The following is a 13,850-nucleotide window of genomic DNA, read 5'->3' on the forward strand; positions in this document are numbered from 1 at the left end:
TGGGGTTTAGCTGTTTCAGTGGTTGATTTCAGTTGGCTTGTGGGCTGTTGTTTTTGAGCCATTTATTAGCACCATTTAGATGGCAATTCTATTTATCTGCATCTCAGATCGTGTGAAGTAAACTCAGAATGTCAGAATGGACCTCTGTACAAACTGAACGTTTTGTTTTTCTTTACAATTCTCCCTCTTGCTCATTTTATCGCAAAACAAGTCCACATGAATAATGTGTTTATTTTCATATTAGTGGGACTTTCTGAAGCATGTGCAGTGGTCACGTAGCAATACAGTGCAACTGCTCAATTTACACGGAATGTATATTGTAGTAATTTCATGGTCTTGCAAGTGCGTTTGTTAATGTTCTCAGATCATCTCCATTTATAGCATATGTTTCAAATATTTGAGAGTAGGCTATTGCTTGCGTGAGAATGAATGTGAAACATGACGCACTGCTTAGCTGGACCAGAAGCAAATAATGGGGGAGAAAAAAAAAAAAACTATTTCAAAAGTTTTTTTCCATAGCATCACATTTTCCTGATTTGCCTAAAGTATCTATCTAATCTATATATTTATTTTCCTAAAAGTGGAAAACTGTTTGGCTACAAATGATTAATGGTGAGGCTTTATGAAATAAAATGGATTTATAAATAAATAAATAAATTAGTGTATAAAGCATAGGCTACTTTTCTCGTCTCCTTGTGTGGTCCCCCTGAAATGGTAGTTAAGGATATATAAAGTATTGCATTGTAGATTTTTCCATAATGAACAGACCCATAAAAGTGAACTGCTGGGGGGCGTGGCTTTTTTACATCTTTATCACACTTAATGTTTGCCATACAATTGTGTCAACCTCAGTTGTGGTAAATGGCAAAAAGACTTTCCATGACATTTTCCCCCTCTTTCTTTGATGCTCATCAAATGTGTTGAGGTTAGCTTCATATTAGCTCATAAAGCAATTAACATTTAACACCATGTTGTCTTTTTATAGAGATTGGTAACGTTTCATTCTTTTTCTTCACCCTCTGGCAATGATGTCATTCAAATGCTCACGTTTTAAATGACATCTTTAGGTCTGAATATGACTTGGTATGGCTGTAGTTTACATTACTAGCTTGTGAACTAAGAGTTGGTTTGGAGTTTTGATGATTTAGGATAAACCAGACTTAATAACAGGGATCTAATTCAATCTAAGGAAGGGCATCACATTTAACAATGTTAACACCAGATGTCACTAATACAACTAATAATACTTCTCTCTTGTATAATTAAGACTCTCTTATAAATAAATAATCTCTATTTTAGGAATAATTGTTATTTAATTAGTAAAATTAGTTTATTTTTCTGCTTATAGGCCTTCAGTGTAGATGAAATTCAACAGGAAAATGCTTATTGTCAATCACTTTGATTAAAAACCCAATAATTAAAGCAGTCACTGTGTCACCTCCAAAGCAACAGTCTCCTTCATTTTGAGTTTCTAAACAAAACAGCAGCAAAAATTTAAATTTTTAAAAATGCATTGTAATCAACTGAACTGTATCATGTGACATGTAAACTATTTAGATTTGCATATTATTTCTATTAAATATTTACATGATGTAGCTATCCTGTGCGTTGTGATTGGCTGAATACCTCAAGCGTGTGACGGAAATGTTATGCCCCTTACCATACTGTGATTCAGTGTCCTGGTGCAATGAGACAACACCAATAAAACCCATTACAAACGAGGCATTTGTTGCATCCAGTGGGGATGCTTCGTCCAGGGTGAAAACCGATCCGGCGATCCACAGCGCGAAGTTGATGTAACGTTATTTCCTCAGCAACTGCATCATATGACCCCTTTAAATGTAGAGTGTTTTTTGTAGTGAGATAAACTTATAAGGAACAGAGACTAAAGCATTGTTATTATAGAGGGTGATGTGTAATTGTTGCCGTTGTTTTTAACCAGTTGATCATGACTTCATTTAAGAGTCTTTAGGAGTTTCCTGAAATTAATTACTAAATTAAATCCATTTTAGTATCTGGATTTCACAATAAAATCCATTGTCCCACAAATTCAGATGACTAATACAGTGACAAAAATAGGGAAGTGTATAGGCTTGGTCTGATTTTTGGTCAGGATTTCAGACTGCAAAACTGTTGTTTTAATTAAATGGAAATTTCCAACAAGAAAATAAATGTTGATGTTTAGTTGATCTGAACTAAAAAATATATGCTGGCCAATCATGTACCAAACTCCTCAAACATTTTCTTAAAAAAGTGCGTTTCCATGAGTTCAGAGAATGTGTTTGTTAGAGTTCAGTCAATGTTACAACCAATATTTGTAAGAATTTTCACCTTCCACCATAAAGGCCATCACTTATTATGACTATAATAACTCCTAGTCACGTGCTTCCACAGGTCACAGTTCCTAAGGAAGGATAGGAAGTCTGAGTTCCCCAGTCTCATTCATTTCCTTTCAAGGTTAAACCAAGAAATTTTGAACAGAAACAGGAAAGTCCATCGACCAGCCCACTCCAATAGATGTTCTCAGGAAAGGCCACAACCAAAAGAACACATAAATACTGCCGTCATTGTCTGGACATTTGTCTGCTTCTGCTTTAAGACAGACAGGCCTCTCTCTCAAGAGGTCACCAAAAGGCTTATGTTGATGGAAATTTGCATTGGAATACATCTTAGATTCACAATAATTATCTAAATGAAGAGATTGCAGTTGTCTAATTTTATATCCATTGGCTGCTGATAATACAGATTTTCCTCAGTTTCAACACTGAACATTTTACTTTCATATATCAGTGCCCTGTACTTTGCATCTTCATCCAGGTAAAATCATATTAACAATGCACTCAAACATCTCATAAATCTCATGAATCTGTTTACCTCTAATACATTCAGGAATGACCAAATTATTTGTATTATATATTTGTATTTGTAATGTATTGCATAACTAAAATGCTTGCCTTACCGTTTGTTTGGACTCTCTGCATTTTATTGTGCTTTTTTCTCTGCCAGCTGTTTCCGTTTTATTTTGTCAGTTCTTTAGTTGACAAAGAACACAGTATAAAACATTTCACTTGATCACCACAATTGCTTTCATTGAGTCTGTAATCAATCAAAATACATGACAACTCCATCCATGGAGCCTTTGTAAAAGATCATAAACATATAATTTGTGTTTTCTTTATTATATTACGAAAATCTGCTTTCTTTCATGCATCCTGAGTCACCGTTTCCATGTGGGAAAAAGCATTTCATGAGTGAAAACAGTCTTTTTGTGAATCTAATTTGACCTTTTGTATACTTTTATACAAACTGTAAATAGCATAAAGACAACTGCTTGCTCGAAGCAGTCTGTAGACAAGTTAGAAATGAACAGCACTTATCATGGCCTAATAAAATGAATAAAAGACTTATGGGGGACTGCTAAAATCAAAGTATATGATCGGCACAACTAAATCTATCGTCTTTGCATGTGTCAATCCAAAACGATTACCATAGTGGCCGGCACAACATAAAAAAAAAATTACTGAGTGTCTATTAAGGACTGTTTACATTTTTCTATTATTAATTACATTGACTGACCCAGGTTTTTGCAAGATAAATACAGTTATGCAGTCTGAGTTTCTCGCTGTCATAACAACATATTTTAGCTTCCAAGAGCAGAACCAAAACATTGGCTGCAAGTTGCCATCAACAGTTACCTCAGCCTCGGCTCTAATCCTCATCTTCACCCATGCCTCTATTACACCTCATATCTACTGCACACCTGGAGATCTTGTCTTTCACAGAGGACAGTTGTGTTGTTGAAAGTTTGGGCAGTGGAGGAGTGGAGGAGGGTGGTTCTGCTCTCCCTACGGCTGTCAACACCTCCATTTTGAAAGAGTGGAGGAACTCAAACTGAATGAATAACAGGCTCACGTGAGTGATGAGAAGCGAATGTCTGAATGAACCTCATTGAAACACACCTGTGGAGAACACCACCTTCACCTGTTTGAACTTCTGACCTATTTATGAGGTTAAGGGGCCACATGCTGCAATGCAAGGGACAGAAAACTTCATGCTCAAGCCAGCGAAGACACAGCTGATACACATTATGCGCTTATGAATATGCAGGAAATATCTTATAACTCATTTCCCACTCATAATTATGACTTTGGGGTGTTCTTCGTGTGCAATCAAATTGTAAATACAATCTTTCTGACAGGCTGTCTTCAAGTGCATGTGGAAAGCTTGTACCCTGCGTTGGGCATTCGTTATCACGAAACACATTCAGAAAGCAAGACAAAACAATTATATTGTGAACAATAAATACAAACAACTACATCTGAATTTAAAATTATGAAAATGATTCATTTCTATCACTTATTGAGCCTATGGTATCAAAATCAAAATGTTTTTGTTAAAGCAGACCTTGAAAGTGATAAACTCTTTACCATTTACTCAAGACGTGGTTCACTTATCTCTCCATCCACCTTATTTTTTAAATTTAATGTGTCTGGCTTCTGGTGTCATTTGCTTCTTGCTGTACAAAATAGCTTGTTCTGCTGCTTGATATTGTAAACTGGTGATTCTTATCATTTTATTTTAATGCATTGTCTCAATTATAAAACACTGGTTTGTAGCGCAAACAATTTTACCGTTTACTGCACTTTGTGATTCTTCTCGTTATTTCCCTACAGCGCCTAATAAAACGGAAGTCCCGCACATTCACAGAAAACAGCTTACTTCCAAGTTGCAAAATAAGGTGGATATAAATATTGATATGTTGCCTATTGTCTACAGATCAGTGTTTCTGTAATGTTTCAAATTGACACACCCCTTCCAACGGTACAGCTCGGCAACTCGTATGAATCTAAAATTCAAATTCCCACATGTATATATGACTTTGCTTGGTCATTCATGTTTGAAAATTTCTGACTCCACTCGAAGGGGACATTGAAAGCACCATCATACCACTCATCCAGGTAACTGGAAGCGGTGTTACTTTCATGTCTCTCATATCACACCGCAGACTCGCTTTCTCACATTTCATACAAATGCAGCTGGTGCCATCTTTTGTTCCATGCTGCGTCTGAATATGCCTACTTCCATACTATATAGTATGCAAAAACAGTACGCCAAAAGAGTAGTATGTCTGAAAACAGCAGGCAAAAAAAGTACCTGGATGTCCTACTTCCACCAAGATTCTGGAGAATTCAATGGACACTACCAGGTGAGGAGCTGTGAATGGTGAAAGTGACACAACTGTGACAGTTACAACATTGCACAAATGCAATATGAATTTCATACATCTCATATTCATACTATTACAAAAACCTCCCTTTTTATGGTTGTGAAGTAAGTTTCAAACCAAATGACTACTAGACAGTATGTGACTTTGAAAGTTACCAATTGTAGTTACAATTACTTCAGATCTATATCTTCAGTATTTTATATATATATATATATATATATATATATATACACAAATATATATAAATATATATATATATATATATATATACACAAATATATATCAGTATATATCTTCTTGTAATATTTTGAGATAATAAACATTTGACAGTACTTAGTATTTAGACTACTCAAGGTAGCTTGACTCCAGAAGTGTACCTTGGCTCAAAAATGATTCCGATCAATGTGGCAGTTTTGAAATGAAATGAAGCATTCTGAACAGACGTCATTTGAGGAATGTCTTTTTGCACAGCACTGGCAGTGGAAAAAGTTGGGATGCTCTGTACACATTGGGCACAGGGCTCATCAGAAGCAAACAAACAGAGGCGGCTCTGTAATGATGCATGAGCCTGTCAGAGAGCGCCCGGCACTGAATACAGACCAGCAGTGTAGGGTCAGATGGAACCTGAACTTCTCTATCCATCACAAGCTGGTTACCGCATATACACACTCAATCTCGTGTATGTGCATTCACTCAGACATGCAAACACTCGATAAACTGACCTTCACTCTCTGGAAATTTAAGGAATCTCTAAATATCCAAACAAGAATGAGCACGCACAAACACATACACGTACGCAAACACAAAGGGTTGTTTGACTTCCTGATGAGTCTATTCCTTCTAGACCTAACATAGCTACTGTAACCTTTGCAAAATTCTCAACTGCAAAAATAATTCATATCCAACTCTCTAAGGAACACCCCCCACCCCCCCAGTTCCATGAATAAACCTAAGGTATCCTTGGTATCCACTAGAAGTGTTTCACCTATTTCATACGAGTATTTTGAACCCTTTCAGCTTTTGAACCGTCTGTTTGATTATGTTGGCCTGAAAGTGGCATATTTCAGCTGCCCTCTGAACAATATCATAAAAGAGGTGTTGTTGATACAAGGTGAGTTTGTGTTGAAAAACAGATGTATAGAGGAGAAAGATACATATTTGGGGAGTTAATATTGGCACATGTGGCTTAATTTTTTCCATCTCTGGTGTGTTTAGGGGATTATTTCCAGGAACATTTAAAGATGTTGTTGCATTAAACAGCAAAGCTAAACAGATCCAGGGGCACAAAATCAGTTCCCAGCAGTTTCCCTCTCACACACTTACCAGCTGCAACTCTTAGTCATTTACTGAGTGTAAATTTCATGTTTGATCTAAGCGTCAGGATGTTAAACAACAGTCTCACGAAAGGGTCTCAAGGTCACATTTTATATATATTTAAAAGAAAAAGTCTACTATTAGAACACTTTGATTGTTTGTGTTGTAAATATTTAGAACAGTTTAACTCATTTACCCCTTCCAAATTCTCTTAATTATTGATTAATATATACATTTTATTGTATTTATATATTATGGTAACATTTGATGTGTCTTTGTTTAAGAATGAATTGAGTTGAATTCATACAAATCGCAAAACAATTATTTACAGTATTTTTACAGTCATGTTTATGACTTTTTTAAAGATAAGAATCATCAAAAAAAGATAATGCATTAGAAAAATGAGAATTGAGTAAAAAATAGAATCAATTGAATAAAATTTAATTTGCAACAGCACAATGCAAAAACAATCTAAGGTTTATTATCTGTAGATTGTTTGCTTCATGCAAAATATGAGTACAGTATGTTTTCCTTTTGGTTTTGGGTGAAATCTGACCTGGACATTTCTTGAGATCTTAGTTCTTTTTCCATATTAAAAAGACAGGCTTTAATGTAAGGAATTAGGTCAGTATTCCTCAAGTATAAATGCTTGTCTTTAGATTAATTTTTTTTCAGTGATTTTGATTCATACTGTTTTGGGATTGTTTTAGTTTCAGCAATGTAGTTTCCATTGCTTTGCAGACTCTGTGTGACAAGTCTAAGTGTTGCCATGGTATTAGTTTATTAGTTGGTTCAATCTCTATTGCTTTTTTACTTCTATTTTAGGCAAGACTTTTATTATTCTGTCCCCAGGCAGACAGACGAATGATTTCCCACTGTGCAGTTTTGACATGCTTCTCTTGCTAATGTGCAAAGCTGCTGATCCCTCACTTGACTGTTTTCATAGCAATGCACTGTAGATGTTCCAGACATCAACAAACCTATGTATATGTTTTTATCTTTATTTTTCCTTCTTTTAGCATTCAGGATGGCCATCTGTTTTGTCTGACAAATACTCAAACTCATACTTAAAATTAGAAGTATGTGTAGGAACAAGGGTCAATTAAGGTAACCTAAGATATTGAGTAATATGGGACACCCAAGATTTGATGTGTACATTTCTAGTTCCTAATTGTTTTGTCATGTCATTGTGGTCTCATTTGTTGGTCTGAAGTATTGTGCTGACAATTTAAAAACAGTAAATTGCATGATATACTATTATTTTGACTCTATAAGATGATAATTTTATGGTAGTATGTGAATATTATTTATTCTCTTGGTAAAGCGCTTTGGTAACACTCTAGTATAGGGTATACCAATTCTCACTATTAACTAGTTGCTTAGCATGCCTATTATTAACACATTGGCTGTTTATTAGTACTTATAAAGCACATAATGTGCATGACCATATTTTACATCCCTAATCCTATCCAATACCTAAACTTATAACAACTACCATACTAACTATTAATAAGCAGCAAATTAATAGGTTATTGTGGCAAAATGTGTAGTTAATGGTTTGTTAATAGCAAGAACTGGACCTTAAAATAAAGTGTGACCAGCGCTTTATGACTTGCGTTGGACCCAAAAATAAGGCACAGAGAAAAATTATTAAACACAAAACAGATGACACTGTGGTGGAAATGTTCATGACGTTCAGAAAAAGAATACTTTTGTGATGCATGCATGCACAGATTAAAGATTAAAGTCTAGTTAAATAAACTAATCACAGTGCAAAATTTTTGACTCATCCTCATGCTATTCCAAACTTATCTGACTTTTTTTTTTTCTTCTGTTGAACACAAAAGAAGATATTCTGAAGAAGCTTTAAACTGTTCATGTCCATACAATAAAATCCAATGAGATCCACGACTGACTTTCATTGTATGGACAAAAAAAAACACTATTTGAGAATATCTTCTTTTGTGTATCATGAAGGTGTGTAAATGATGCCAAGATTTTGTTTTTGAATGAACTCTTTAAGAGAAGAGCAGTGACCTGGATTTTAATGTACACACACTAATACCGCAGAACTATTGTTATTATAGGAAATTTCAAATCCTCACAGAAATCACTAACTTCCTTAAACAGTTTCTAATCATTGATGGTCTCATTATGAATTGCACATGAATTTCAAGCATTTGTGTCATGGTGCCACAAATACATCCTTACAGTGTGTGTCCTAACTAAGATCCACCTGTTTGGTGTCTCCTTGAACTTGTTCAAATTCCTGCCGTATGACTCTGTTATCAGTCATTACAGCCATTTGCTGCATATGCTGTGACTCATCTCCATCAGACTTCAGCCCTGACCCTGTAGATGTCACATCAGTGCTTCATCAGGGGAATGCCATTCCAGCTGCTTTTCTGACACGTTTGTCAACGGAATGAATGAAAAGCTCCACACAGTGACATTTCCACACCACCTACTCTTTCATACATATGATTTTCCTCTCTTTCTTTCCTTCTCTCTCACTCAGATTTTGTGAGTGGATGCAGTACGTCACTGAGCGGGCTCTCAGCTATGTGCCATGTGTGTGTGATGTCTCGCCGCCGCTGCGGTGAGAGCAAGTGCCGTCTCACGAACTGTGCTGTCTGCAGGGGAGGTGAGAGGGAATGCTCAGTGTGTGTGTGTGTGTGTGTGTCACTGGACTCTCCTCTGACCAAAATGTGCTAGACTACCTTTCCTGTATTTCACAACAACCCAGGCTAGTTCCTGAAATCAGACACAAACACCTTTCAATATTTCTAGCAGTTTCTCTGCAGCTCTAGTTTTCATTTGCTGTCTATCTAATGTGATAGTTAGAGAAGGTAAAATAAGATAGTATTAGAAGTATATATCTAAAGATGTTTGTTCTTACCATTAATTCATAATAAAAGAGACAAGGAAAAAGGAGAAAGGAAAATAAACTTTATATCTTTTTCTTTCTATGTCTAAAGTGACTTGTCAAATCTGTGTGTGTGTGTGATGTCAGAGGGGGCTGTGCACAGCTGTCTATAAAAGTGGCAGTTTCTAAGGGAATCTAGTGAGAGCAGAGCTTTACAGTTTTATGCATTTACCAATTCCCAAACAGGCTTCAAGAGAAAGGGGCGAGTGTGGATTGCCAACCAGTCAAATTCTTTTTGAACTGACAGACGCAGAGGGGCTGTAAATCAGAAGGCACTTTTTGAACATCTGAAACACTACTTTGTAACTCATCCAAACAGAGCACCAACTGAAACATTTTGAATGAAACTAACTATGTCCACTCTGAGGAGCATACTAAGGCAAGGACATTTCATCACACTGGTGCTGCTGTCATGGGCTGCTGTGGAGGTGAGTTTTTGTGCTCTGTTTGATAGTTTGAACTTGAATGTACATTCAGGTAGACTCTAATATAATTGAAAAGAAATGTAGCAAACTACCATAACCATTTAGGGAACATTAAAAAGTTTTACTGCTCTTCTGTAAACTATGATTTGAGACTTTTATTGATCAATAATTTGAATAAGGTCATACTGTTATAATATGCACAGGTATGATAAAGTAGTAAAACAAACGCACACCTTTTGAGGTGCAAGTTAAAGGAGTAGACTAAATAAAGAAAAAATATAACTGCACACTCCCTTAAGCACTGTTTGTTTATTACCCTAATAAACAAACAGTGTTTAAGGGAGTGTACAATTATACTTTTTTCTACATAAAAATGTCCTAATCACAATGTCAGTTTTCGGTTGCAGATAAAACCTTTATATTAAGCATCTATTACAGCATTTTAGTACAGGGAGTGATGGGGCATTGAATCCACTTTTTCACCTTATTTGTGTCAGGTTTTGGCTTACAGAGCCAGTAGCTACTATTCTTGAATGTGGTCTAATATAGAGGCAGAATGAATTTATAATGACTTTATAGTGGCTAAGGACTCAGAGGTTACTGCAATAAATCATCTGCTTTATTGCAAAACGATGGCGTTTTAAAACTTTTTTTTTAATATATATATATTTTTTTACATTTTTAAGTGAAAGCAACTTATTATCTCTTGATTTATGGGATGGAAGAAAGAAAAATGTCTCATATAGGCTAGTGTATTTCAACACCAGTCCTTACTCGCTTCCTTCTGTGCTTTCTCAGGCGCAGAGAGGCTGTCCAGTGAAATGCTCTTGTCCTTCCTCGCCCTCCTCGTGTCCTCCTGGTATCAGTTCGGTTCTGGACTCATGTGGGTGCTGTCGGGTCTGTGCCAGGCAGTTTAACCAAGACTGCAGCCCTGCCGAGCCCTGCGACCATATCAAAGGACTGCGCTGCCACCTAAAGGCCGGTGGAGACCCTAACAGAGGCTTGTGTAGAGGTAAGAGGAATAAAGACATTGTGACCCTGGACCACAAAACCAGTCATAAGTAGCACGGGTATATTTGAAGCCAAAAGTACATTGTATGGGTCAAAACGATCGATTTTTCTCTTATGCCATAAATCATTAGGATATTAAGTAAAGATCATGTTTCATTAAGATATTTTGTAAATTTCCTACAGTAAATATATCAACACTTAATTTTTGATTAGTTGTATAGTTTGAATAGTTGTATCTTGACCAAATATGGTCCTATCCTAACAAACCATACATCAATGGAAAGCTTATTTATTCAGATTATCTCAATTTCAAACAATTGATCCTTATGACTGGTTTTGTGGTCCAGGGTCACATATTAGACAGTGCTGTTATTGTTAAAACTAAACTATTAAAAATAGTTTTAGCTCACTGAAAAAATATATAAATATTAGATAAAAACATTTTTAAAAAGGTCTAAAGTGATTTACTGGATTTAGCCTGTTTAATCTGGTCTAATATGTATTATACATGGCACTCATGCTAATCAAGCAATATTACTTTTAATTCGGCCTAGCTGAGGCTCATGGTCGCCCATGTGAGCTGGATGGACGGGTCTATCAGCACGGCGAGGACTTTCAGCCAACTTGTGAGCATCAGTGCACGTGTGTTGATGGAGTAGTCGGCTGCGTCCCACTGTGCCCACACCACATCTCTCTACCCGACTGGCGCTGTTCCCGCCGCCGCCTAACCAAACTGCCCGGCCGCTGCTGCCAGGAGTGGGTGTGCGATGATGACAACCGTATTGCTGAAGTGGAGCCGTTGCCTGATGCACATCCACAAGAGCACACAGACCTAACAGGCAACGAGTTACTTGTAGCTCCATCTACTTCTTGGGAAAGCAGTGCAACAGCACCTTATCAAGGTAGATGAATAACACTGGCATTAAAATGTAATGTATAGAAAAAAACTGATAAAGAAACAAATGACATAAACAATACATTTCTATTAAAAAGTATGGTGTACAGCAGTGTTTTCTAACTTTTGCGCACAGAAAAAAATGAATCATGGTTATAAACACTGACTATATTTATATGGATTTGATATGTTCCTCATAGTTTAACTACAAGCTTATTCACCATATATATTTTTTTTTCTTAGAGTGGATTTCATCCTCTAAGTCCCACCCCATCCTTCCACCCACCTGCTTACTGCAGGTCACTGATTGGTCCCCGTGCTCAGCCACCTGCGGAATGGGCGTGTCCAGCCGTGTAACCAATAGTAATCCTGAGTGTCGGCTGGTCAGTGAAACTAGGCTCTGTCAGATACGAGAATGTGGTGTCAACCCTGCATTATCACTGAAGGTAAGTGGTGTCTTTAGTCAGATATAATTTTGTATTTTTTAGAATTTTTAAAAAATGTAACATTATAAAATAATAAAAAATATTTAGTAGTAGTAATTTTCTAAATATTTTCAGCTTTGTAATAGCTATAATATTTAAGCATTATAAAATATAATATTTAAATATAATATTTAAGCGATATAAAATTACAATATATATAAATTTAATTTATTATTATAACTAAAACTATTACAATTTCTTTTAGCTAAATAAATCTGAAAAATATATATTAGATGAAAAACTGAATTAAATATGTTTAAGCTGAAGTAAAAATAAAATGACAACTACATATAACACATTTATTAAAACTTAAAATAAAATTAAAACTGCAAATATAAAATTAAAAGCTAATTCAAATGATTAATAAATACTATAATAACACAAATACACTAAAATAACACAGACGTAATATTTGTGTCTTTGTGATATACTATCTGTGAATACCATAAAGAAATTAAATATAACATTTAAGCAGTATAATTTTTTAACAATATAAAATGATCAAAACAAATAAATGTTTACGTATCATCTGTTTAGATTTTTATAATTTTAATAATATTCATAATTTTGATATTTTCATTTTGATGTTTGATCAACGGCTTCTGTTCTGTTATTGAAGTAGATTTCCCTCTCTCTTTCTCCTCCACTCCATTCCTTCACTCAGAAAGGAAAGAAGTGTCAGAGAACCACACGATCACCGAAACCTGTGCAGATCGTATTTGCAGGATGCTTCACTGCTCGCCGCTACCGGCCTCGTTCATGTGGATCCTGCTCAGATGGTCGCTTCTGTGTTCCCGCTGTGACACGTACAATCCCTCTACACTTTCACTGTCCTGAGCCAGAACGAGACGACTTTACCCGCAATGTCATGTGGATACAGTGCTGCAGCTGCAGTCAAAGAAACAGCAGACAGGGCCTGTCATCACAAGCAGAGTTCTTCAATCTGCCAAATGATATACACACATACACACACTGACGTTAGCTCAAGAGCACATTCAAAAGCATTTTCTCACTTTTCTACCTACTGTACCAAATTTTCTGTGGAAATGTTTTAGCCCAGGATTCAACAAAATGTATAAAGCTTAGAAGCAGGTTTGTCATTGCTGTTTTATCAGGTATGCTGTAGTGACACAGGGGAAAAATTATGACTGTAAAGCAGTTGTTTGAGGAAAAACATACCATAGTATAATCCATACCATAATGTAGCATGCACACACACATACTAATAATTCAATATTCAGGCCCTTTTGTTGTATTCTTAAAAACTGATTTACTGTATATAGTGTAAATATATATTAATCCCACTGTACATATATGATGTTTTGTTTATTGCTATTTTATGATATTTAACAGACTTCAATTCTTGTGAAGTGTCATATTCAAACCTCAATTTTTTGAGGTGAATGGCAAATAACAAATATGGAGCAAATACATGCATATGTATAATACAATAGTTTCATTTTGTAAATAAAATTTATTATAATTTACGTTTGTCTTTGTGTTCTTTGTGTATGATATTGACAAATAGGTGAACAGAACGGAATAGAATAGAATAGAATTGTCATTA

General features: G+C 35.7%; 1 protein-coding gene across 1 annotated transcript; it reads left to right on the forward strand.

Annotated features, from left to right (window-relative positions):
- The first annotated feature begins 9,626 nt into the window (after positions 1 to 9,626).
- LOC107723346 (protein CYR61-like) lies at positions 9,627 to 13,570 on the forward strand. The gene is made up of 5 exons (XM_016531912.1): positions 9,627 to 9,895; positions 10,691 to 10,904; positions 11,458 to 11,805; positions 12,042 to 12,244; positions 12,948 to 13,570. Exons 1-5 carry the CDS (start codon positions 9,809 to 9,811, stop codon positions 13,257 to 13,259), a joined length of 1,164 nt encoding a protein of 387 aa, XP_016387398.1. The 5' UTR covers positions 9,627 to 9,808; the 3' UTR covers positions 13,260 to 13,570.
- Positions 13,571 to 13,850: the final 280 nt, after the last annotated feature.

The sequence above is a fragment of the Sinocyclocheilus rhinocerous genome, unplaced genomic scaffold (assembly GCF_001515625.1).
Source record: "Sinocyclocheilus rhinocerous isolate Xijiao unplaced genomic scaffold, SAMN03320098_v1.1 scaffold1476, whole genome shotgun sequence".
Lineage (NCBI taxonomy): Eukaryota > Metazoa > Chordata > Actinopteri > Cypriniformes > Cyprinidae > Sinocyclocheilus > Sinocyclocheilus rhinocerous.